This window comes from Vipera ursinii (genome assembly GCF_947247035.1).
Source record: "Vipera ursinii genome assembly, chromosome: 2".
Classification (NCBI taxonomy): domain Eukaryota; kingdom Metazoa; phylum Chordata; class Lepidosauria; order Squamata; family Viperidae; genus Vipera; species Vipera ursinii.
The window spans coordinates 236,459,741-236,487,240 of NC_139513.1; the positions used below are offsets into that span (position 1 = coordinate 236,459,741).

General features: G+C 38.1%; 2 protein-coding genes and 1 long non-coding RNA gene across 5 annotated transcripts in view; 2 read left to right on the plus strand and 1 right to left on the minus strand.

The window, feature by feature from the left end:
• SECISBP2 (SECIS binding protein 2) overlaps positions 1-13,834 on the plus strand; it is a 61,162-nt gene extending 47,328 nt beyond the window's left edge. Inside the window, exon 19 of the transcript XR_014491339.1 lies at positions 13,820-13,834. The gene's annotated coding sequence lies outside the window, so the exon portion shown is untranslated. The remainder of the gene's footprint in view (positions 1-13,819) is intronic.
• SEMA4D (semaphorin 4D) overlaps positions 1,378-27,500 on the minus strand; it is a 78,071-nt gene continuing 51,948 nt past the window's right edge. The window contains exons 11-17 of one of the 2 annotated variants that reach the window (XM_083353794.1): positions 25,901-26,123; positions 23,729-23,844; positions 19,094-19,266; positions 15,909-15,952; positions 13,699-14,025; positions 11,191-11,391; positions 1,378-1,887 (exon numbers count right to left, since the gene is read on the minus strand). In XM_083353794.1, the coding sequence (XP_083209920.1) occupies positions 1,589-1,887; positions 11,191-11,391; positions 13,699-14,025; positions 15,909-15,952; positions 19,094-19,266; positions 23,729-23,844; positions 25,901-26,123 (1,383 nt within the window). In that variant the 3' untranslated portion in view covers positions 1,378-1,588. Of the gene's footprint in view, positions 1,888-11,190; positions 14,026-15,908; positions 15,953-19,093; positions 19,267-23,728; positions 23,845-25,900; positions 26,124-27,500 lie in introns of those variants that run through there. The other variant, XM_083353793.1, reaches the window with a different exon arrangement.
• LOC310635153 lies at positions 16,630-23,854 on the plus strand. 2 transcript variants are annotated; one of them, XR_014491342.1, is made up of 4 exons: positions 16,630-16,813; positions 18,238-18,551; positions 19,118-19,396; positions 23,703-23,854. It is a non-coding gene; the product is annotated as an uncharacterized lncRNA (long non-coding RNA). The 2 variants fall into 2 exon arrangements; XR_014491343.1 differs by lacking the exon at positions 23,703-23,854 and adding an exon at positions 22,691-23,693 and having other exon boundaries at positions 19,118-20,372.

A 27,500-nucleotide genomic window follows, 5' to 3' on the forward strand; every position in this document is an offset into this window, starting at 1 on the left:
TCATGGAATTCATTAAATATCGGGTAATGCAGTCATGCACATCATGTAACATTTTTTTTTCTCAGCATGGGGATATTTACCAAGCACTTGATAGCAGCACTTCAGTACACACTGTTCATATCAGCTGATAAAGTAACAGGCTATTTTCACTGCTGTCTTCTGCTCTAGAATGATTGATGCACGGGTCATACCTGATCTAGTTCGATGTCAGAGTATCTTTTTCAAGAACACTTTTAGCATCTCACACTGCCATTTTTGTTGCAACTGTCCTAAATAAATATGAACCAGAAGAAGCCTTTTAATTATGAGTAATATACAGTAATAGATTTAACAGCTTGTCCCTGAGCTTGCTGATCATAAATCTTACTTTCTACATGGAATTAAGTGTTTGCATGTTCACCTCAAATTCTCAATTTCAGTTCAGTCTTTATTATAGTCATGGACCACTACAGCAACTTCTCAATAAACTAGTAAGCATGCAATTCATAAAAGTGCACTCTGAACTACTACAGTCATATTAGACTGCTGTGGGTCCTTTCAATTGGCTCTGAGCATTCTGGAATAAGGATTTTATGATGAAAGTGAGCTAACAATATGGGTTTTCTTCAGTGTATTTGCTGCTTTTGGCAATATGAATTCGGTGGAGTGCCTAAGGGTGAATCATGAAAGTACAAGAAAGATGATCTGGATATAGAAAAACATCCAAACTATCGCTAGCTATTGCCAATGTGGCAATTGAGAAAAATAACAGGTTGGTTTGCCAGGTTTCAAAATAACTAATATGAATTTAGAAATGATAACTGACCAGCCCGAGACTTCCCAAATAATGTTGTACGTTGTGACTTGCAGTGTTTTTGTTTTGTGGCGAAAATGCTAACAGTGCTGCACTAAGACAATTCTGACAATTTCTTCTAGGCAACCTGCCAAAATGAAATGCCCTTCCTTCATCTAAACAAAATGCAAATCCACCTGCCCTGTATGCAACACCTACCAATATATTTTTCCAATTTTCCAACAGTTTCTCATGATCACCAATAACACTTCTCCAGCTAGCAAACTCTCTTGACCAGGTGTCTTGATAGTTGCTACCTAAAAATAGTAAGCAATGGAGGGAGGGATTTGGGTTAGATGCTTATTAAACATTCAAATATTTATATTTTTTTAAAATTATATAATATGTTCCCTTATAAAGATCTAGGGCAAGCATATGATGCTATGAAAATATTTAACGTTTACATAGCCGTTCAAATAATCGATTAGCAAGGAAGCAACTTAGTATATTGTGCAATAACACTGATAGAAAAATATTTCTAGCTAGAGCCCAGGCACCCACACGTGCTCATTTCAGCATTTTTGTTTGTGTTAAATTATCGGGAGGCTGCCAAGTTTTCTTCTGCTCAGCAACAATGCAGCTGCATCCTTTAAACACCAACTGCTAATTTTGCATAGATGCCAATTTGCTTGTGTTGGAACAAGTCAGCATTCTTGACATCATTAATCTGTGTATTCCCACTGGGTCCCCTTTTTGTTACCTGAAATGAGCAGCCAATCTGGCCCATTAGGTTTGATCAGCTCATGACTTTCTGCTTCAGGGTTCTTTGTGAGTAGCATTGGCTTTAGAGCTCTGTGTGACATCTTGAAATCTGAAGAAAAAAAAGTCACTGCCCAAAAGAGACCCGTTACCTTCTACAGTGATAGAAGAGGTAGAAGCTTTGTTCCCAGATTTTGAGGTCAGCAGGCAAGTGTATTCTGAATTGTGTGCTATGGCATCTTTCACCCAGCTTAAGAGATGCACTCGCCCGTTGGACAGCACGTGAGTTTGCTCTTTCACACAGTTTGCCATTTTTTGCCCATTTTTTTTCCATACAAAATGTGCGTCTCTGGGCCCTGTGGAAAAGTGGTCAGTCATACAACTAGGACAAGTGAAAACTCAAAGATATTGCAAAGTCTCCCTGGAACAGGTGGATACTCTATATTTTTGCATCTTCTAGAAATCCTGAGATCTTCCAAAGTCTAGTGAAAAATCGATAAAAGAAACACTATTTCCCAGATATTTTGGTGATTAACTGAACATCCAATGGAAGTGCCCTTGCCGCCTTTCACCCACCTGCATGATGTCATAATCCCATTGCCATGCTTTCTGCACTCATTATCTTCTAGATTTCTTAAAAACAGCTTTCAAAGGTTAGGGTTAGGTCCAAGCTTATTTTTATTAGTTGAACTAACTGGTATTTTTCCCTCTGGAAACCAGTTGCTCCATAAATAGACAGGAGCCACCATCCAAAAGCCATAATGCAATGGTGCTTCCCCTAACACTCAACAGCTTTCCACTGTTATCATCTGAAGACTTCAGTTTAGCTGTAAGCATTCTTTCTCCCGATCGTTTCTTGAGCCCTTCAATTGAGCTAATATAATAGATGTATATCCTGCCTTTAATCCAATATGGAATACAGTGCAAGCAAGCCCACTTTCAATCTAGCCTTTCTCCAAAGGTGCAGGGAGAAAGACATACTGAAGATGTAGTAGAACGAGCACAAAACCCAAAGCTAGAAATGACAGCTCAGATCCTCACAACTCCTCCAAAAAGTGCTACCAAATCATCCTTTTAGTATATTTAATTTTATTATCCTGAATTAGTTTCTTTTGTCTTGAGCCCACATCTGTTTTGGTAAATATGATCCCTGATTTTTTTAAAAAAAGATTGACCCTTGGCCCTACAGAAATTACAAATGGTTGCTCCAAAATATATTTATGTTGGATGTGTCCCTCACAATTCATATTATGTCATATTAAATCACTTGGTTCTCAAAATTTGTGTTCAAAGGTACTGAAAGCAGAACTTTGAATATATAGGCAAAATACAAACCCTCTAATTGTGGAATCGGGTTGAAATCATTTCCCTTTTTCTAGTATTTTGGGAGAGGTTTTCACCTAAGCTTTGAGAAGTGAAGAAAGACATTCATGTTGGATGCAAACCATTGCATTGCAGTTCCAATGGCACCACAATCTCAGGTTATTTTCACATTGTTAGTGCTCTTGGGAGCCATTCAAAAACTATTCATTCATATAGCTCCTTTCTCAAGCAGACTATCCCAAAGAAATATCTTCTGATCCAGCTGACACCCTTCTGGTAGCTTCCCAAACAGCAACTTGGGGTGTGACTGAAGAAGGGCTAATCAGGCAGCTTTCCTCATTTTCCCATGAAGGCTTCAGTCTCCAAAACAGGATTTTCCCCTGTTTCAGCACAAACAACTTCTATTTTCTCAGTAGGAGCAATTTTCTTTTGACTTTAGATGAAGGTCTAATAAATACTAATTTTTGATTGCATAAATACATCTCTCAATGATCGTAAAAACAGTGAGCACAATACCCCAAAAATACTTCACACTGACAGTTGTAACCATTATCTCTTCTGCAACTTAAGGTATTCCAGATATATTAGTCTGCAACTTTCCATGTTCCTAAAACACCATAGGTAATGGCCATGGGTTTTGTCATCGGCAAAAAGTATGTAAAAAGGAAATGTGCAATGAACTTTTTTTAAAAAAATTGTAAAATTCAACATGCAGAAGAAATATTGGTGAACAATGTGTGAGTATAATCAGATCTCTAAGCCATACTGGCTTAATTTCTAAAATTCCTAAAATGTTTTGTATTTACATTTCTATCTGCAGTAAATGTTTTGGCAAATTAAATAGACACCCAAAGAGTTGATATAAAAGTTGGTAATGTGTTTGAATTTAGGTTTGTAAGATATAATTCATGTTGATGAATGGCATTAGTGGAAATGATTTTATAGATCAGGACATGGCAATGAACCATTAAACTCAAGCCAGTTGGATAGCCTTGAATATTGTATGTTTCATTAAAGGAAAATCAATCTTACTTACTCTCATTTCTCTTCATGTTTCAATGATGCTTGTAGAATTAAAAAAATATTAATGATTATCAAATGCAAAAGTCACATATCAATTTAAAATACTCGTTAAAGTGAGATCTCAAATTATATGCCTGGAATCCCTACAGACCATCCAGATACTGCTCAATGACTCCCAGCAAAAGGAAAACATGTCAGTATATTTCTTCTAGTGTTTACTGGCATATGCACCCCACATTTCCTTTGCAGGTAGGTACATATGCTGCATGAAATAGAAAACAGAAGGGGGAAAAGGCTTCTGATCTAGGGTAATAAATTTGCAAAATATGGAGGCATACGCTTTCAATATAAAACAGGCACATTTGTAGTTCTTTATGCATTAAATCAGTGCTGAATTTAAATACAAAGCTGATTGTATCTAAGTCTATTAGGGCTCCAGCATTGCACACCAACATCTGAGCCAAGTACTTCTTTTCACACCAGAAAAGTGCACTGCAGATATGATTTAAACTGTGCTCCATGTCATAATGCAGAAGCTAACCTCTCACTTTTAAGGTTGCAGATCTATCTGTATTTACATGAGAGCAAAGGTTATTGTTAAATAAACCAAAATGCTGTCTGCCATTTTCTTCATAGGTTTCAGTGCAAAAGTTTCAATTCAAAGGTTAAAGTTCTTTTAAGTCCTCATTCCCATTACTGATGATGAACTATTAATACAAATGACACTTTGCAGAGCTGCTTATGGAGAAAATAATGTACTTTCTATTACAAACAGAACACTAAATTTCTGTATTGTTCTGAAATGATGACTAAAGAACCTGCAACTAAGTTACAGATTTAGAAGCACACTTTAAAGCACCATTCACCTTAGAATAAAGATTGAAATGATGGTGTGCTAATTATTATAAATTCACAATGTTTTGCCCAGGAAAAACCATTATGATAGTGAATCCTCTCAAAAGTAAAATTATTGGGATGCAGGTCTATTGTTACCCAGTTCAATTTATAGCGTAAGATATTGCTGGAGTTAATCTAGTTTCAGTTGGATGAGGTCTCACTGAAGGTGAAGAAAACAAGATTATTGAGGATGGAAATCAACATAAGAGATAGGAGTAGAATCAAGGCAGAAGCACGAGGTAAAATGCCAAGGAGAATAAAGAGAATAAAGAGATTAAATGATTATTTAAAGTCACTTTTTGTGTATAAGTTCAATGACCCTGATGGAAGAATCCTCATCCCAACATGGAAAAGTAGCACGAGTGAAAATTTAATGAAGACTAGCCAAGGATTTTTCATTGGGACAATAGTTGAACCTTAACTTCTCAGTATATATATATCACATATTAGCAATGCAGATGTAGCAAACAGCACTTTCTAGAAAATATGCTTAGGAGCACAATATCCCCAAGTAAATTGAAAGAAAACCAAAAAGATTTTTAAAAATCACCGTTCTCAGACTAAAATGGCTTCAGGAGACACATCATGAAAAAAATCTAAAAGTTATGCTTCACCATGGTAACAGTGAGAAATGAAAATTACATCTGAAGGAATTCACTAACATTTTCATATATTTTTTTCACATTTTGAACCGCACGTCTCCCTCAGAGAGGGACTCATGTTGCTGTGAGCTGAACCACTATGAGAAAGAAAAAACCTATAGCCCTTTGAAATTTGAAAGCATTTTTCATACAAAAGGATAATTTGCTGTGTCTTCTACTCCAGGCATGTAGGAAGCAGGCCAGCAATTCTTCAGGGATTTCCACAGGGATTATAGAAAAAGACAAGATGGTGGCCATGATGGCTCCACCTGTTTATGTGTGACACATGATATGCATTAAAAAAAGTGGAACTTTCATTATGCCGTATGGTCACTATCTTGGGTTTTTTGACTGCCCAGCAATTCTTGAACCCCCAAAATGGGTTCTCTTCCTATTACCCTACAAAATGCAAACTGGCATTATTCAGGAATTGTAACTGTTTAATTGGTCCAGAAGATAGTAATTAAAAATTATGCTCCAGGAGTAGAAGCAAAAGGAAGAGTCATACAACTTTAGTCCTCTTCAGGAAAGGTTGTAATTCAGAAAACTGTCCTGGGCCCCACATATGGAATGGGCCTCGCCCAGAATACGGTTGAAGATTTTAAACAATCAAATGGATTTATCTATTTCGTTCAAGGCACTACATCTATTGCAGTAACATTCCAGTAATTATTTCAGTATTTTGGGTTTCCCAACATACTTCAGTTTTCAGTGGATAAAACACTGTGGAAAGAAAATTGCCTTATTTCATTTTACCTTCAATCTGCCTATTAAACGAGATCAGGCGGCAAATTAGTTTCAAGCATTTGTTTTAAAGAAATAGAATAATAATTAAATAAAGATCTCTAATGAACAGTACAGGGAAGATAATGATTTAAAATCCTGGATCCAGTGTTTGTTTGTTTGTATGCCACCCATCTCCCTTAGAAGGAGGTTAGTTAGTCCCTACAATATTCAAAACGGAGGGGAAAAGACGGTTTTAAACTGGGACCATAAAGCTCTCAACATAGGACCAGGTGACCTTTCTCTCTTGTTGCTTTCTACCTCTCTTTGGTTGGTGTGAAGTGAAGTTCTAAAGAGGATCAAAGAAAGGCTGGGAGAGAAGAGAGGACATATTCCTTGCGATCTTTTTACATATGTTGGAGTGAGAAGAGAATGATGTTGAGGCCAGAAACATCCTATAAACTTCCTACTCCCAAGTCTCTCAGCCTTAGAAACTCCCTGACAAAAATAGACAGCACAGAGAAAAAACAGCAACCTCTGATTCAGCACAGCTGATGACGATGACAAAGCCAGCCATACAACATCATCTGAAAATTAATCATAGCAGGAGACTCTACACCCAGCATTAACTTGATAACAAAAAAGCATTCAGCAATCCTTACAATCTCAACTCCCACCATCCCAGAATTTTTTTTTAAAATGGGCTACAATCAACAGTTCAGTTTTCTGGGAATCAAGTCTACCTATAATTTGCAATTCAGTTGTTCAATTTGGCACCAAGATTCTCGATGGGACTGTTCATTTTGGGCCAATTGATATGTTTGGAATATTGAAAAACTACCATAGGCTCTGTCACAAATTAAGGCATGGAAATGCTCATTCGCAGAACAATGGGTGTAGTTAGCTATAAGGCTCCCATCTCCTCAAATGCCAAATTGATGGAGTTAAACGAACAAGAACTTGAATACAAGAAAGGAGTGGAACTTGAGCAACAAAACACAGGCGTATTTTTGAACCACAGTTCCATTCCTCAATGTCCCTGAAATACCCCCTCCCCCTTTTTTCTTGCACTCAGGAGCAGATGCTGCTTTTCTTTTTGTCTCTCACACACATACACATCCTCCTCCTCCTCCACTGGGCTTTCCTCAAACCTTTTCTAATCCCTTTTATCCATCTGCACTTCATCCTTTCATGTTTGAACAACGTCCTATCCTTATTCCCAAGCATTAGACATATAACTTTCTCTTCCCCATTCCTTTATGTCACTCTTCACCATCCACTAGTTCCTTTTGCCTCCATATCTCATCAGAGAGCTGTACTGAGATGGGTTTCTTACTTTAAGGGGGTTGGTGATAAAACTGCAGAATGAAGTGCTTTGGATCCAAAGAGTCTAGAGGCATTTGTAGAAATAGGTATGGCAGGAAAGCAGAATTCAATGCTTCACTTTAAGAATTCAAGGCAGAGCAATTCAAGGAATCTTTGCACTGGAAGATATGGAAACTTCAGACTACCTGAACTCCTAGCTTGAGTTCTAGGACTAAAATAAAGCTCTGAAACTAATTGCTTTTATGCACAATATGAAAAATTAAGTACTTCTTAAAAATGTAGTTTACATGAAAGTTTTGGGTTCTAAAGGCCTACAGAAAAGTTGATATGGCAAGCAATGGAGGTATCCTGTGCTGTTTAATACTATGCATCCTAGAGAGCTTCCAAGAATAAAGATTCTGCCATTTTGGCTTATGTGTAATCATTCTTTGTGAAATAAATCACACATCCATGATGACACTCAAAACAATTCATGAAGACACTCCTAAAAATAATCACTTCATACAAACCAGCACACATCCAGTTGATGAAGTATGTCAAAATGTTTTGATTTGGGATACCTAATGATTATAAAAATTGTAGATAAAATCTTTTTGCAAAATCTGCAAAGTCAAGTAAGGGTTGACATGAATAACATTGCACCTGCTAATAAGCAGAAAATTGAGAAACACTTTCTGGGAGTGGAAGCAAAAAAATGCAAGACTACAGTGGGTATAAAAAGTTTACACACTCATTAAAATGCCCGGTTTTTGAGATGTAAAAAAAATCAAGATAAATCACTTCAGAATTTTTCCCATGTTTAATATAGCATGTAAGCTGTAGAAGTTGAGAAACAAACTGAAATCTTTTAGGGGGGAAAATTATAATAGTGTGGTTGTATAAGTGTGCACACTCTCTTATAAGTAGAGATATGGCTCTGTTCAGAATTAACCAATCAGATTCAAACTGATGTTAAATAGTGGTCAGTACACCCCTGCCATCAATTAAAGTGAATGTGTGGAACATGGAAGAGCTAGAACTCTCAATGCAGGAAGGTGACTATAGTAGGTATTATGGAAACCTGGTGAGATGAAAATCATGAACAGAATGCAAGAATTGTAGGATGTAACTTATTCAAAAGGGGCAGAACAGGCAAGGAGAGAAATGGCATTATGGGTAAGCAAGTAACAATATGTACTGAGATCCAGGAATTGTACACAAAGGTTCTAAAAACATCTTGTTAATACAAAGAAGGAGAAACAACCAAGATATTATTGGAGCCAGGTGCTACAGATTGTCAAGCCTGGTAGAAAATGTAGATAATGCTCTTCTAGACACAAGGATGACTGGCAACACAAATGGTTTAAGCCAGAAGCTGGAAGAAGCAGAACAAATTGCTCTGGGAAAAGAGAGGGGGAGGCTGAAAGATAAGAACATCAAGACTAAAGACTAATTTACAAAACAATGAGTCAATAAAGTATTAACAGAGGTAAATTATCAGAGAGGAGACCAGGATGCATGAAAGGAGTAATTTAATTTTTCAGCAAAGAAAAATTTAAATATAAAAAGTTTCAAAGGTAGTATTGCTACCTGATTACATTCATCTCTTCTGAAAAGAACCTTCAACAGATACGTGAACTTTCTGATATAAGTGAATTTGTGCAATCTGAATCATTAATACCGTGAACTTCTTGATATGATAAGTGAATTTGTGCAATCTGAATCATTAATACCGTGAACTTCTTGATATGATAAGTGAATTTGTGCAATCTGAATCATTAATACCGTGAACTTCTTGATATGATAAGTGAATTTGTGCAATCTGAATCATTAATAAAACCAAATAAATGCTGTAATTTTGGATGCTTTTGACAGGCAGCTTTGCCCACAGATTTCGTTATCTCCTAACATTAATTTGGAGTTTTGCTCCCTGCTTTGCCTATGCAAGCCTCATCAGCTTTAACAAATTCAGTCTTTAGTTGCTAGAGATCTCTTGGGGATTCAGGGCCTTGCTGTTTGACAACTCCCACCTCAGTATCAAAATTCAGAACTTGACAAACTGCAACAATGAGCAGAAAGCACTAAAAAGTAAATGCAAAGCCCTTCATTACCACAGGAAAAGGCATAAGAATAGGATCTAGGAGATTATACAGGACAGTGATGCACATGAAAGAGATCTGGGTGTCTTGCTGGAGCACCAGTTAAAAAGATCTAATTGTATGAAGCATTTGCAGAAAAACAACAACAAACTAATGGAATTCAGGTAGTTCTCAACTTACAGCCACAACTTAGCCCAAAACTCAGGGGCTAAGTAAGACAGCTGTCAAGCACGTTTTGCCCCATTTTATGACCTTTCTTGCCATAATTTTTAAGGGAAACCCTGCAGTTGTTATTCCCTACATAATGGAGTAGGGAATCCTTAGGAGATCCTTAGACTTGCCTTCGCATAGGAGAATAAACAGAGGATGAGTAGTTTTCTGTTGGAAATACCATAGCAATGGATTCTTGCATCGAATGGAGGGTTGAACTTCCCTAGTCCAGATTTCTCCAATTTGTTAAGGCCAATTTTTGAGAATTCTGGGAGTTGAACTCTATACATCTGGAAGCTGCCTATATTGCAAAGCAATGGCTTAGCTAATTGGGGTCCCTTTCCACCCTTAAAGGTAAAGGTAAAGGTTCCCCCGCACATGCGTGCTAGTCGTTTCCGACTCTAGGGGCCGGTGCTCATCTCCGTTTCAAAGCCGAAGGACAAAGCCGCTTGTCCGAGGACATCTCCGTGGTCATATGGCCAGCATGACTAGACACCAAAGGCGCACGGAACGCTGTTACCTTCCCACCGGAGTGGTCCCTATTTTTCTACTTGCATTTTTACGTGCTTTCGAACTGCTAGGTTGGCAGAAGCTGGGACGAGTAACAGGTGCTCACTCTGTCACGCGGCACTCGGGATTCGACCCGCCAAATTGCCGACCTTCCGATCGACAAGCTCAGCGTCCTAACCCACTGAGCCACCGCGTCCACCCTTACTTTTTGCAATTCTATGAAATTCTAAATCCTTAATAAAAAGAGCTCTATTCCTATAAAGTATATGATTGACACCTCACCAAAAGCTAACTTAATAATTCTATCAAATATAATTATTTTTAATTCAGATACAGTATGAGCATGTTATTAAAACAGCACTAAGAATCACTTCTGTACATCCAGGTGTGTGTGTGTGTGTGTGTGTGTGTGTGTGTGTGTGTGTGTGTGTAAGTAAATGTATGCAAGAGACAAAAACAAAACATAGCCAAGAAATCAAGATTATAGAATATATTCTGGTCAGGGAAATGTTTTAATAATATTCCTACAGTTACATTTATCTGTTCAGAGAAGCTTAAAAACAAGTGCTGAGCTATACTCGCTCTCCTGTAGGACATAATTCAGTAGCTCAATGGTTCTCAACCTTTTCTTCACCACGGATCCCCTTTAAATACTTTTTGTAGCCACGGACCATGGGCCCCCCAAGACTTAACTCAAGATTTAAATCATATAATTTCTTCAAGCCTTTGTGGACCCCGTGACATCATGGCCCCCACCTCAGAGGTCCACAGACCACAGGTTGAGAACCACTTGAAGAAGTTAATGGCCCAACTTTCTTCCTAACTCACTGAAGGCTTAAGAAGGCATGCTACAAAAATGTAAACAAAGGCACTTTGGTGATTAAACTGACAACTAGGCAGTAGCCAACGGAAGGCTCTTCTGACTTACCTGTGGCTTGACAAAAGAGGAGGAAGGTGCTATGAGCATTAACATGCAGGATCTGGTCACTTAGGAAAGGTGGTAGCAGCATAACTGGAGCATGATCTGTGATAGACCAAACTTCAGACTGGGGACAGCTGGGTGAAGGGAAATCACTTCCAACACAGGACAAAGAGGTACCAGTAGGTGGAAATGCTACAGAAGCGGAAGCTGTGGCAGAAGAGGACAGAAAAGGAAAAAGAAGAAAGGGGCACTAAGGAAAAAAAGTCTGCAAGAAATACTTCACATGCCAAAGGAATAATGTGCATAGGAAAGAAAAAGAAGAGGAAAAAATAGAAAACAGAAATATAAAGGAAAGTCATGTGGATTCTGTCTTCATTCCATTCTGTGTCCACCAAACAAGGAACCAAACATTTGTGGATTTCATTGTGATAAAATCAATCTAAAGCTCAGATAATAAAGATGGAATGCAATTAATTTCAATATTTATTCCATAACCTTTTCACATATACATAGCTAAGATAGAAAAATAAAAGCAAAATGAATCATACAAAATATAGAACTATTCACAGCAATACCATCTAAGAGAGGTTGGGGAGTTAACAACAACAAAAAAACCTTGGGGACAATTTTGCCTACTGAGCAAGGAAATTTCTTGCTATTCCTAACCTCCCTGTTTCTTGTATCACAAAGGAGAGACACAGAGACAGCAAAATACAAAACTGTACATCACAAAAGAATTTTACATACAAATAGTGCCACTGTGAACCACATTTAATGTATTTTTAACCCATGAAGAAATAAAACAGTTTGGGGGCAGTTTTGGTTTGTCTGTCTTGTTTCTTCACTTGCTTTTTTTCAAATGTTGATGGATGATGTGACAAACGTGTGAAAACATTTGGCAAAGTTGACTACGGGTGGTGTAATCTGATTACTTTCCAACTGTGAAAAAGATTGAAAAATAAGTAGTCTCTATCACCTCTTCAGGGACATCCATCCAATGTTTGTCAAATTCTGCATTGTAAGCACACAAGGCTCTCAGAATGTGTGCAGTTTGGTGACAGTGCCTCCCCATCATCCAATTAAAAAAATCCCAAAATGTAGTTAGTATGGCAGCGTCTAACACATTTTTGTTTTTTTAAAAAAACCTCTTTCTAAGCTACATTTCCCCATAATCCAAAATTGAGCACTTATAGTGATTACCATAGTAGTATCTCTAAAAATAATAAAACAAAATCATTTAACCAAAATGTATCCCTGAGAACCTTATGCAAATCTATCCAGACCTGTCCCAATATACAGCATATTCTACAAAAGGTACACAAACTTTTTGAGAAAACTTAAATGTTTCTTTCATCAACTATAGTTAACAGACAAAATACGATGACGGCAGTACATTAAGCATTATAAATCACTAAATGCAAAGAAATGTCCAAAACTGGACAAAAAGCCTATAATTTACCAATCTGATAAACTAAATATTATTTCCAATTTGGAATTAAACTGAAATTAGATTTTTAACAGCAGTTAAATATATGCAAGCTGTAGCTACTTAAATCCTTTTTGGCATGGATCTGCAAAAAGTGTTAATTTTACTTTCTATGAAAACAGGAAATAAAGTAGTATGTGCAAATGTTAAATCAACCTCAAGGGGGGAAAAAGTTTGAAATTTACAACTGGCCATTTAAAATAAAAATTCAACGAACAGATGAGAAAAATAAATGTGAAAGAAAATGGTTTTTAGAACACAGCAGATGGTTCTTTGTTCAATCCAGGTATGAAATGACAAAAGTATCACACATAGAACTAACAACATGTAGATAGCCCTTTACGGCCCAGTTATCACATTTAAAATGCAGTGTATTAAAAAAAAAACAATTTTGGACAATCAAAATTTCATCAGAAAAACTGGGACCTGTTGCCTTTAATCAGCTTCAGCATCTGAGTCAGCAAATTTCAGTTCACACTTAACATCAAAAGGTTTGTCCTTGACATCTTTGTAAGATTGCGAATGGTCCTCATCATGCTGAATGTGGCCATTTCCATAGTCTGCTTCGGTTTCATAGCCTGTGTCATGCGATGGCTTTGGATGTTCTCCACTTTGGGTCATGAGACTGCCTGGCTCCACCAAGGTTTCTTTCACACTTTGCTCACAATCAGAAAAATCCGCCTTGGGCTTCTTCTTCCCAAGTAACATAGCAGAGCGGAACTTCAGACACTGGTCTGGTAAATATCCTTTGTAACAATTGTAGACAAACAGACTCAAGAACAGCGCAAAAAAGAACAAAAAGAGAAACATCAAAAGGGAACTATCATTTGATTTTAGAAACATGGTCTTTTCAGGGACCTCAAGAAGGGATTTGGAGCGTTCAATATTGGAGGCAGTGCTCATTAACATTGGGACAAGAGGATTTGTTATTATCCTGGTTGTTGTGACTGGTACAACTGGAGTAGTTGGAATGTGAAGAGCTAACCCTTCAGTAGGAAAAAAAGCCATCCTGGATGTCCCTTTGTTACCTTCTGTTTGTGGAATAGGCTGCTTTGGGCTCAGAGTGGTATGCTGGATTTTTTTCAGTTGCAAAACATGCTTAGCCAACACTTGAGAAAACTTTTGATTCTTCACTTTTTCCTCTGACAGGCATTGATAAACACCACTGTCACCCTCAGACAAATTGAAGATGAGCAATGCTTTCTCCAGAAGACGGTACTTAGGGCTTTCCACTTTTAGCACATCATCCTTGAATTTCCAAACCACCTGTGCCAGTTTGGATTTCTTTGAACATTTTAACTCTGCAGTGCTCCCATGCCCGAAAGTGTGCTGCAGAGAATGCTCTCTGACTTTATCTGAAACAGTAAAATAAATGTGAAACCACATCAGAAATGACTTTTTGAAGAGAAAACGAGACTAATTCAGCCGTGTTGGAACATCAAATGCTCATAATGTGAGTGCAGGTAGCTTAAGACATCACACCTATGGCAGTATCCAACTGGTATCCTTGTGTGGTCAGGAAGCATCAGTCAGGGTAATACAATGGGGCCCTTCAAATACTAGGCATTCGTAGACTAGTTTGGAGGATGGCACAAGGCCTGCAGACTTATATGGTATCACTGAAAAAAATCATTCTTTATTCTGTTAATGAATGCCTCCGTCAGAAGACTTCACAATGGATATGACCATTAGCAGTGCGAGACAAGATACAGCTCAATATAAATTATTTATTTATTCAATATTTATTATTTAAACTTGTATACCGCCCTATTCCTGTAGGACTCAGGGCGGTTTACAGGGAAAAATTAAAAATACATAACATACAAAGTTAAAATCGATTAAAACTAAGATTAAATTAAGTCCCTGAATTTAAACTAAAACCCCATTAATAAATAATTAAAACACCTCAGTCTGGGCCAGACTGCTCAAAAAAACCAAGTTTTAAAGTCCCTGCGAAATGAGCGAAGGTCGGGGGCAGTCCTAAGCTCCGTGGGAAGTTGGTTCCAAAGGGCCGGCGCGCCCACAGAGAACGCCCTTCCCCTGGGGATAACCCGCCGGCATTCCTTGACCGGCGGTACCCTAAGAAGGCCCTCCCTGTATACCCAAGTTCAACAAACAAATATGTGTAGAACTGCTGCTATATTTGGAAGTGGAAGGAAGCACAGGAAAAAATGTATGATCAGATCAGATCAAAGTGAAAAATGTCTAACAAATGTAAGTTGTATAACGAGCATACCACAGTAACAAATATGGTACACAGGCTTAACCTAAAAACAAACGAACAGCAAATACAACAACAAATATAACACAAACTATTGCGAAAGAATTATCATCTTTGAAACTGAACCTTGTGTTTAAATACTCTTGTATAGAAAAACCTGTAGTTTAAAACAGTTAATGCTTTAAAAACAACTCTTATGATTCTTGGTACTTTTGATAAATTAGTAAATATGAAATCTAAACCAGGAACAGCATCACTGGATAGATAGGCTTTCAGTGTTCAGAGCACAGCCTAATTAAGGAATGTTCATTATTTTATCAACTCTGACCACAAAACAGGCTTAATAGGCATGTAGTGGAGATGATAGGATTTTGAAAAAAGTCTGCATTGCAAAAAAAATGATTTGGAGGTTTGATCAGAATTTGAAGGTAGATTACAGCTACAACAGTACCATGTCACAATAATTATCATCCCTGGACATTGAACATTTGTTTTGGAAGGCAAGATCTCTCAAGTAATTTTTTTTTGTCAGTTTGGAAAGTCTTGCTCAGAGGACGAGGAACAAGAATCTAAAACCTATTAAAAAACCTCTTAATTAGGGTAACTAAATCAGAACACTGAAGCCATGCTAGATGAAAAGTCTACTGTATGTATTGATCCATATGTAGGCAGATTTGCATATAGCCTTTGTGTAAGGCTATTGTTTGGTATTTCTCAGAGTTTCCCTTTATAAGACCCCCATGAATTCATGTGCGGCCTATTCCTGGTTTGTGCAATTGGGCAATTCCATAATGGACTTGGCTATGAATCCAGAGATGATCAATCTCATTTCTTCAAGATTTTTAAGGATAGTTACAGAATAAAAAAATGGAACACGTTAAAAATATAAGCAACGTGATAACTATCTATATATTATATGCAAATAGAAAATATTGCCTGTAGTAATTATAAATAAATACAGGTATCAAACATTTGTTCTGTGTTATTGTTCAATCATTTATGAAAACCAAAGCTTACCTGAACAAGAAGAGGCATCGCCAGTTATATTCTGAATCCAATCCCTAAAAACATATAGTGTGAGATAAAATAAATTGTCATATTCCATATTTACAGCCCTACTACGAAATCATCAGAACTTTTTAAAGTTACACAAATGCACCACTAATTATAGCTAAAGGTAAAGGTTCCCCCGCACATGCATGCTAGTCGTTTCCAATTCTAGGGGCCGGTGCTCATCTCCGTTTCAAAGCCGAAGAGCCAGCATTTGTCCGAGGACATCTCCGTGGTCATGTGGCCGGCATGACTAGACGCCAAAGGAGCATGGAACGCTGTTAACTTCCCACCGTAGTGGTCCCTATTTTTCTACTTGCATTTTTACGTGCTTTCGAACTGCTAGGTTGGCAGAAGTTGGGACGAGTAACAGGCACTCACTCTGCTACACGGCACTTGGGATTCGACCAGCCAAACTGCCGATCTTCTGATCGACAAGCTCAGCATCCTAACCCACTGAACCACCGCGTCCCTTAATTATAGCAAATAATATTCAAATAAATATTGAGGTAGAAACATGTTTTCAGAGGGTTATGCTGCTTTTTGATAAACAGCTGCTCGCTGAATTATCATGCTACTGATAACTTGTCTGTTGTGGTGATAGTGACTAAGTAACTGGATGAGTTACTCGTTATGATTTATCAATGAAGGAAAATGTTGTGCTCTGCTTACTATTTCCAACCACTAGCCTTTGGTTTTCTTAGCATTCCTGCCAAAAGTCTGTTGTCACTTAATCCTGGGACCTATTATCCACCTCCACAGAAAGGGGAGATCTGTAGGCTGCCATCCAACACATGGAAGAGTCTCCATGCACCAGTGTGACATTAAGTACAGAAAAGCAAACAGGAAAAGATATAACATTTGAAGCCAATGTGAGTATGTGTCTGTGTATGATTCTTTGATTCGTCAATCTGGTTTGAAATAATTCTTCTCGGCAAATCAGGACAATCCATAGTAAACAATACAAAAAATCCCTTGCTGGGGAGGGGGTGGGGGAAGCAAATGACCAAGGCAAAAAAAGACAGGAGTGTCTAGGATAGACAAAATGGCTGATACCTTCCCATTTTCATAACTTCCTTATTCTCCATTTACACTAGGCACAAATAGGTGATCCCAATTTAAAGTAAGAAACTGTTTTTTCCTCCTAAAATATTCTAAATAATAATTATGTAGATAATATGCCTTACAGTACTGCTATGAAATGCAAATAAATATGAAAGTTCCAGTTGGTTTGGAAAGAACAGCAAGACAGGTTAGTGTAGTCTATAATTGAGTTGGGAGACTGATCTAAGAGGTGTGTTCTGGTTCATGCAATTTGTTCTCTTACAGCCTAATTTTTGCTTTTGCATGAAAATAAGTATATAAAAGGGCCAGAACACAACAGTCAAAGCTGGGATGACAAAATAATTACACTATTTAGACAGAAACAATCCTAGTTTTTTTTTCTTGCCTTCTTCTTTCCTCTCTGATACAATTAAAAGTTGTATTTTTCATTTATGATAGTTTGCCAAATCATGCAATTCTGGCACTCTGATTAAACTGAAATAGAGTTTATTCAAAAGCATAGTTTATGAAGCTGCCTGATTTCCATAAAATATAGCTTAATTTAATCACATTGGAATTTAGATACGATACTAAAGCATTACTAAAATCAGAAAGTGAATATTTCCAATGTATTGTACACAGAAAGACAAACAAATGCACCTAGGGGAGCATAACTGGAATTATGTCTAAACAACGAGTGCCTGGGCTGCACTGAGTGAAGAAGAATTGTCTTGGGGTACATACAAAATATATTATTTTATATAAGTTTGTATAAATAACAAATGTCCTTTATTATTTTTAATTATTTTGTGGGTCCTGTCCAGAACTGTGGACTACGGGTTGGATCCACCCAAACTAAACTAATCATGACCTGATTTCACAAAGCAAAATATTCAAGATATTTTTTTACTTTGCATGTTACATATTCTGCATTATATTTGATAGAGTTTGGTTTAGAATTAAGTTCTGTAAAGTTGCATACATTTTATGAAAATCACAACATCCCTATGAATCTTCAATTCATATTATTTGTTCTAATTCTACAAACAAGTTAAAGTTGCAATTTATATTATAGTTCTTTACTTATGAGTAAGATCCACTGAAGTCAGCTGGACCTAGTTCTTCTAAGTAAACATACACAAATCTATTAAGTGTTCTGATCCCACGGTTCATTGGAAAGTTGTTATTTTCTTTTCGAAAGTGTTTTTCAGAGATCTTTTTTCTCTTTCATCCCATCCCTACTACTTTTCAGATTTCACTAACTATCCATTTGTGTGCTGCCACATGGCTGTTTTGGAGAAATTACAATGTGGGCAGTCAGACCCTCCTACCTATGATGTATTTCCTCTTCCCTCCCCTTTCTGGGATGGACTTCCTCCTCCTTTGTCCCTGGAGTATCTCCTCCTCCATTAACCAGCAAACATGTGACAACAGCAGACATGTGCAGACGCTGGGAGTATTACCATTTTCTGACCTTGGAGATACCTTGGAAATATCTTGGAAATGCTGTACAAACATCATCTTAATGCACCCCACCTACTGTATTTGACTCTACATGCAATAAAGGTATTTCTATATGATAAAAGGTGTTTTCCACAACTATCTGGAGAGAGCTGTTAATGTTAATGACATCTGCTTATATAGACCATAGAAGCCTTAACAAGAGATTAATTACAGTACAATGGCTTGGATCCAGAATAATATGCTTAAAGTTCTTTTGCCAGAGGAGGTAGAAGGAATTAGAACAAGAAATAAGAATTTTTTAAAAATGGGGACTCTCAAGGATGTTGCATTTTGTGTAATATGCACGCTTGGAACTGCTCATTGAATGACATTTTCTTTATTAGTTGATCCACATAAATAGTTTAGTTTTTTTAGTTTTAGTTTTATTGGATTTTTTATACCGCCCTTCTCCTGAAGGACTCAGGGCGGTGAACAGGGCATATAATAAAAATACAAAAGTACAAAAGTTAAAAAAAAGAATTAAATGAATGCCCAAAATAAAACAATAGGAATATACAAATAATTAAAACCCTAAATTGACTCCCCATCAATCTACATTGATCTACATTGTAATATATAATGTAGATGCATCTCAGTACTTTTACCTGTTATTCTCACTTTCTTTGAAGATATCAGTACAAACGGACTTATGGGAATTCCAACCACAGTATGGATCTCTTGCCAGGACACAGTCCACACAAGTACTATACTTCTCACAAAATGCAACAGGTGACTGGACTACTCCAGTATTAGATCCTGCATAGAGGTATTGCTTTCCCTGCAGAAAATACAAAGGCAGTTGTTAGAAGATGGCATATTTCCCTTCCCACCTCCAGCAAGAAGGAAGCTTTGTAAAAGATTTGATACAGTGTTTCTCAAAAAAAAAAAAGTGTGGTGTGTAAGCCAAGGTATACAACTAATGTTAAAACTAACAATATTGGGCTATTATGGGGCTAAACTGTTTAACACAACTTCTAACTTCCAATCTGTACTTATTACAAGGAGCTTCATTTAATATAATTGTGCTTTTTGTTTTTTTACTGTAAATGGGAGAAGCAACAGAAGTGTCTTCTGGACAGATTATTAAAACAACTATAGACCTTACTATATATTCCTACAGCTGTTGATGCCGCAACATTCTTTTCTCCATTGAAGAGAAGATTGGGGCATTAATATAAGCTCCCAGCCCTAATCTTTTTAAAAGAGATAGTTTATCATTATTTTATGATATGCATCACTTGGTTTAAAAACAGGAGATAGATAAACAATGGGAATGAGCTTGTAACATACTCGGCAGGCAGGACTCATCCATAATGGCTTCTAAGCCATCATGCGGTTTGCTTATTTATGCCTTGGTTATTGTATAACCTCAATCATACTGGTTTGTAAGTCATAGATTAAGGCAGGAGTTGACAATCTTTTTCTGAGTTATGAATGCAGTTGGTGAATGGTAGTCACAGATGGGGACCAATTTTTTTTTTTTTGGTGCCGAGTAACCTCTGGGAAGCCCAACACACTTTCACTCTTAAACCCACTTCCCAATCAACTTGCTGCTTAAATTCAGTAGCAAATTTTTCACATTAAGGTAGCTCAATTTCAAAGATTTGGAGGTAAGGATGAAAATGCTTAAATTTGCCACTGAAGATGTCAACTGGTTTATTCAACAAAGTATAATAAATTGTGGCTCAGTACTTTGTGGGGACACAGGAAGCTGAATGTGTCAGATTATTTGTTATTTGTCCATCTTGCTCAGTAAATCTGCACCCTCTGACATTAGTTCTCCAGGCAGAAGATAAGACTTTTCACTCCTCATGCAAATATAGGCTTACCTCTGAATGATTACATTCCTTCCTGCCTATACTCCCAAATCCGAAAGCTATACAGGTAATCTTCAATTTAGGGACTTCCGGTGGCTGCGCGGCGCCGGAGACAGCCTTCCCGGGCTGCCCGCGGCTCAGCTGAGTTATTTTCGCCCGAAACAGCGCCGATCAGCTGTTCAGGCGAATTTGAAGCCCCCTCCTCGGGAGAAGAGGAGGGGGTGAGCCCCCAGGTAGGGGTCGAGTTCTCCGGGGCCGCCTGAGCTTATGGCTTGGGCGGCTGAAGGATTGAACTCCCCCGTAGCCTGGGCTGCTCCCAGCTGGCCAGCGCCTCTGCTCCTGACTTCTTGGAGCAGAGCCAGGCGTCTGCGACCACCCCTGCCTGAAGGAATGACTATGGATTAAAGGAGCAGGCAGAGCGGTACAAGAGGAAAAGGTGAAGAGGATTATTATATTTTACTCTTGAGCTTGATGGACTTTTTTGAATTTTAAAATCTGAAGTGAAAGTGCGTCACAATTGAAAGTAAAAGATGGCGGCTAAACCACCCCCTAAAACTCTTCGGAGTGCTGGAACTTCTCCGGTGCAACAATCATTATTGCAGGCGTTGCATCCTCCTGATGTATTGACATCGAAGGACTTACAAGATGCTCTTGAAAAACATACCCAGGTAATTTTGGAATTAATTAATGATAGATTTGCACAGATGGAGGAGAAATTGGAGAAATTGGAGGAGAGAATGGAGGAGAGGATGGAACAGAAGTTCAGTGTGATGAAGGCAGACATCTTGTCTTCAGTGTATAAAGTGGCTGGATGTGTGGAAGAACTGGAGGAAAAAGTGGAAGACTTGACTCAAAAGAATGCTATATTAGAAGCAAAAGTATTGGAGAATGAAGATTTAAGAGACAAAATGGATAAGGAACTGAGTCTTGCTCAATATTACCAGATGCAGTTTGCCATTAGAATTAGAGGCTTAAAGGAGAATATTAAGGAAGATCTAAAGCAGCTGGTTTCTGAGGCTCTCGAAGTAGTATTGAAACAGCCAGCATCTGAAATAAAAGGAGGCACGGATAAAGTGTTTCGTGTGAATTCATGGATTGCTAGACAGAGAAAGTTGCCTAGAGATGTGGTGGTTTATTTTGCAAAAAGGGAAATTAGAGATGAAGTTATACGAGCTGCTTATGATACTAAAGTTGTGATTGCTGATCAAGAAGTCTTGGTTCTAAAAGAAATTCCTCCAAAGATTTTAAGGAGAAGGAAGGATTTTACATTTCTTGTGCAAGAGCTCAAGCAACGAGATATAAGGTTCAGATGGGAGATCCCAGCTGGGTTGATGGTGATGCATGAAGGTAAAAGGTACCGTCTGGTTACTGTGATGCAAGCGCGTGATTTTTACAATAATGTTTTAAAAGCAACGCCATTAACACTTCTGGAAGCTGCAAAGGGATCTGGAGAAGGAGAACATCAAGAGGCTGAAGATGGACAGACAGAAGAGAACGGTGTTGGAGGAGATCAAGTTACAACTTCGTTGGATGATCCTATAGAACAGAGGGTGACGCGTGCTGCTTCAAAACGATTCAAAAAGAGAAAATAGTAGGATTTGCAGAAGTCTATGGAATTTTTACAACGTACTTATAGTCAAGTAATGGGAGGTGGGAAAAGATTTGGGTGAAGACGCAATATATTTTTATATGTGGTGGATTTGTGGAAAGGTTGAGGCTTTTTGGATGAAAGTTTGGTGGAATATACAGAAGATTTTTAAATGGAGGTTAAAGTTTTGTTTGCAATCTTTTTTTTGTTTGGAATAATTATAGATGTTAAAGTTTTGGACATTAAGTTGAGGTTGAACTTAATTACGGCAGCAAGACTTTTGATAGCTCAGTACTGGAAGAGGAACTGCCGACTACAGAAGAGTTGATTTTAAAGTTTTCTGATCTGGAGGAGGTGGCGAAGATTTTGGTCAATTTGAAAGATTATTTGTAAGAATGTTATATTATGGAATGGAGAAAATGGATGGAGTTTATTTAGGACAAGTATAGGGTTAAGATGTATTATGTAGTATTTGAATAACTCTTTTTTCTTTTCTTCTCTTTTTATCTTGGGGTTTTTTTTCTCTTGTTTTTTTTCTTTTTTATATATATATTTAATATTATTAAGGTTTGTTTTATCCTATATAAGCTAGAGAGTGATAGATTTTAGAGTTTAGGGTTGTTAGCATATGGTTGTTTATGTTTGCTTTTTTTCTTATATATACCTTGTATTTAGCTCTGGGAAGTGGGGGGGAAGGGGGGGAGGGGGGAGAGGAAGGGGGGGAGGGAGAAGGGAGGGGGAGGGGGGATTTGTAAGGGGAAAAATTGTATGTTAAAACTTTTTAATAAAAAAAAAAGGTAATCTTCAATTTAGGACTGCAACTGGGAAGGGATGCAGTTGTAAAGCATGACATGCGTAACTACACTGCTTGGCAACAGCAATCCTGCATTTACTGTTGCCATCATTAAGTGACACCTCCTGCTCCTTCCCAACAACAAAGTTGGGGGAAGCCAACAGGAAGTTGCAAGTGCCAGGTGAATTACGAGTAGGCTGGCAGGTGGGTTACGTGGCTGTTGCTGGGTGGGAAATGGTGAGGAAGTGGCAGAGGAGATGTGGCGCCAGCACAGCTGCTGCTGCATGGGAGAGGACATGTGAGTGGTGGAGTAGGTGAGGCACAAGGGTAGCAGGTGTTACTGGGTGGGAGAAAATGCATGTGTGGCTGGGGAGGTATGATATGGGTGCAGCAATGCTCAAGAAAGTTGCATGAGGGTATGCAAGGGGCTGGTGATGCATAGCATTAGCACAGAGGGGCTGGGGAAGGGTGCATGTGTGAGGGAGATTAACCAAAGTAATTTGGTGTCTTTCCCTGTCAGCTTCCCCACTGACTTTGCTTGTGGGAAGATGGCAGTGAAGATCACAAATTTTGATCACATAATTATGAGATGCTGCAAGCATCATACTGTGAGCTAGTTGCCAAGCACCCAGATTGCAATCACATAGCCCTGAAAGAGCTGAGATGGCTGGAATATCAAAGTGGTTGAAAGCACCACTTGTTCGAAACCACCACTCACTGTAACTTTGGTCACTGAACAAGTGCTTGTTAACTGAAGACTGTAGTCTCTGAAAGGCTGCATGAATACAATTACAACTGGATGCTTCCAGATTAAAAGTGAGCATATCAACTGTCTTTTTGGGTTTTTGAGTCTTGTACATATTTCGAGCTACCCACCACCTAGGGATCTGCATCAGTCTTGCAGCTTAACAAGACAATTGAGTTCCCAGTCATCATCTCTGAATTCAGCAGCTGATTTTCCCCCATCTTTACATATTGCAAGCTTTGATTCTCCCAGGCCTCATCTTTTTTTTCAGGATTACAACAATTTCCTTGACTTTACCTTTTTTGAAGAAAGCAAGAGTGTCTGAATAGAATCAAAATTTGGGAAGAGCTGAACTTCTTCAATAATATGCATTCCATTTTCATAGCTGATTGCTTTGTGAAGAGCACCTTGATCTGAAATGAAAGAAAGAAAATGTTTTGGTACCCGTGTAAAAATAAACACACTTTGAAGTCTACAGATTTCTTCTTCACAGGAGATATAAAAACCTTTCAGCTTTCTCTGCTTTTTCAATATTTTACATATTGCTTTTTACTATATAACTGCCTACTTCAGCAGTCTCACCTCCAATTTTTGCCTCATATTTTATCTCCATTCTGTTGATTTTAGTTTTAGGTAAAGTACAGTGATTTATGTAAGCAGCTCTTGAAAAGTAGAATAAATTACCTAACTTACCCCACCTCAACCAAATAAACATGCAATATACAGGTAGTCCTTGACTTATGACCACAATTGTGCCAAAAATTTCTGTTACTAAGTGAGAATTGTTAAGTGACTTTTGTTCCATTTTATGAACTTTTTTTGTCACAGTTGTTAAATGAATCACTGCAGTTGTTAATTTAGTAACATGGTTAAGTGAAAAGAGCCTTGGTGGAGCAGTGGGCTAATGCCTCCTTAAGTAACACCAGCTGCCTGCAATTAGTGCAGGTTCGCATCCCACCAGGCTCAAGGTTGACTCAGCCTTCCATCCTTCCGAGGTAGGTAAAATGAGGACCCAGATTGTTGGGGGCAATAAGCTGACTTTGTAATAATGCTACTTGGGGGGGGCGAAAGCCCCAATAATAAGCAGGCATATACGTAGAGTGAAGGCTATTGCTAAGCACATTGGTTTGTGCTTAGATTGTAAGCCGCCCTAAAAAAATAAAAATAAATCTGGGTTCAACATTGACTTTGCTTGCCAGAAGATCACAAATTGATCACATGACCTTGGGACACTGCAACCATCATAAATATCAGTTGTCAACCATCTGAATTTTGATCACATGACCATGGGGATGATGTAACTAAATCGCTTTTGTCAGTACCGTTGTCATTTTGAATGGTCATTAAACAAACTGTTGTAAGTTAGGGACTATCTGTAGTAAGTTGGGGACTATCTGTAGTATCAGCAGCTACTGCATTTCCCAGAAACACTCAGAGAAAGAAAATTTTATCCAGTGATAGAAAGCTGACGATACAAACAGAACATTTTAAAAGAGCCTTGGTGGAGCAGTGGGCTAATGCCTCCTTAAGTAACACCAGCTGCCTGCAATTAGTGCAGGTTCGAGTCCCACCAGGCTCAAGGTTGACTCAGCCTTCCATCCTTCCGAGGTAGGTAAAATGAGGACCCAGATTGTTGGGGGCAATTAAGCTCTTTGTAATAATGCCACTTGGAGAGGGCGAAAGCCCTAATAAACAGGCATATACATAGAATGAAGGCTACTGCTAAGCTTGTAAGCCGCCCTGAGTCTTCGGAGAAGGGCGGAATATAAATGGAATTTTTTTAAAAAAATTATAATAATTCCTAAACTGAAAAAATAGCATGTCTTTTACTTAATTGCTGAATTTCAGTTAAGCACTTCAAAGACACAAAGGAGAACTTCTGGAGATGTATACAGGTAGTCCTTGACTTACGGTCACAATGGAGGCTGGAATGTAAGTTTCAAGTTGTTGGGGTTATAAGTCAAGGCACCACCTGAAAGGACTTGATTTTACAGCCATTTTTACAATGATTGAAAGTGAGTAATCATGGTCATTGAGTCACATGGTCACTAAGAGAACCATGTGTTTATTAATCGAATCCAGCACACCCAATGGGCATTTTTCTACTGGAAAATGGCAAAAAGTCATACATTGTAGTCACATGGATATGGAATACTGCAATCAATTGAAAAATTAAGCTGGTTGCCAGGCGCCTGAAATGTGATCACATGACCAGGAGCGTAGTTGTAGTTTCAAGGACTGAGTTATAATTAATTTTTTAAAAAATCCCTAGTGACTTCTAATGGTCATTAAACAAGTAAGTCATAAGAGGACTATGCAAGGAAGCACTTTTAATTAATTCTGGGCCCACTTTTCTCCCACTTTCAGTACACTGAAATTCACAACACAACACTGGATTGATCTATTCAACTTCACTAAAAAGCTACCTCATCTCAATACCATGTGGTCTTGAAACTATGGAAAACTCACCTGTACCGAGAAACATGACATCATATAATGTGCCATTCAATGCACGAACTTGGTCCACCACAATCTGGGTATACTTCACATCACGCTTGATCAATCTGGGTCTGTCTCCTATTGGAGTCACAGAATCATCCATCAAAGGATGGTCTTTGACAAACTGTAAGGTTTTGTCAGGTAAGTTGAGTGTACTCTTGAAATTTTCTGCTTTAGCCTCCTTGTTTATACACTGTTCCACGAAAAATAAACAAAATAGACACACAATATGATTAATGAGCACTTAAAAAGGAATAAGACAGGTAATCCTCGACTTACAATAGTTCATTTAGTGACTGTTCAAAGTTACAACAGCATTGAAAAAAGTGACTTATGACTACTTTACACAGTTACAACCTTTGCAGCATCCCCATAATCATATGATCAAAATTCATTTGCTTGGCAATTGGTTCATATTTATGACCACTGCTGTGTTCCAAGATCAAGTGATTCCTTTTTGTGACAGTCTGACAAGCAACATCAATGGGGAAACCAGATTCACTTAACAACTGGGTTACTAACTTATCAACTGTAGTAATAATAATAATAAGTTGGAAGGGACCTTTGGAGGTCATCTAGTCCAACCCCCTGCTCAGGCAGGAAACCCTATACCATTTTGGACAAATGGCTGGCCAGTCTCTTCTTAAAAACTTCCAGTGTTGAAGCATTCACCACTTCTGGAGGCAGGTTGTTCCACTGGTTAGTTGTTCTAACTGTCAGGAAGTTTCTCCTTAATTCTAGGTTGCTTCTCTCCTTGACTAGTTTCCATCCATTGCTTCTTGTCCTGCTTTCAGGTGCTTTGGAGAATAGCTTGGCTCCCTCTTCTTTGTGGCAGCCCCTGAGGTATTGGAACACTGCTATCATGTCACCCCTCACCCTTCTCTTCATTAGACTAGACATACCCAATACCAGCAACCGTTCCCTATATGTTTTAGCCTCCAGTCTCCCAATCATCTTTGTTGCTCTTCTCTGTACTCTTTCTAGACTCTCGACATCTTTTTTACATCGTGGTGACCAAAACTGGATGCAGTATTCCAGGTGTGGCCTTACCAAGGCATTGTAAAGTGGTATTAGTACTTCACGTGATCTTGATTCTATCCCTCTGTTAATGCAGCCTAGCACTGTGTTGGCTTTTTTGGCAGCTGCAGCACACTGCTGGCTCATATTGAAGTGATTGTCCACTAGGACTCCAAGATCTCTCTCACAGTTACTACTATTGAGCAAGGTACCTCCTATACTATACTTGTGCATTTGTTTTTTCCTGCCTAAATGTAGAACCTTACTTCTTTCACAATTGATTCACTTAACAACTGTGGCAATAAAGGTTTTAAAATGGGGCAAAACTCACTTAACAACAGAAATTTTAGCCTGCATTGTGGTCATACATCGAGGACTACCTGTATAAGCTTTAAAATAAAGTCTCTGTTTTAAACATTATCTAGCTGTACGAAGTAATTTCTGTATTTTTTCAAAAGGTAAAACTCAAGACTTTTCTAAGCTGGATGAAATTAACCTTAACAATAGGGAAATCTTCTCATAAGCCTTTTAATTCTTTTAAAAGATATTCTTT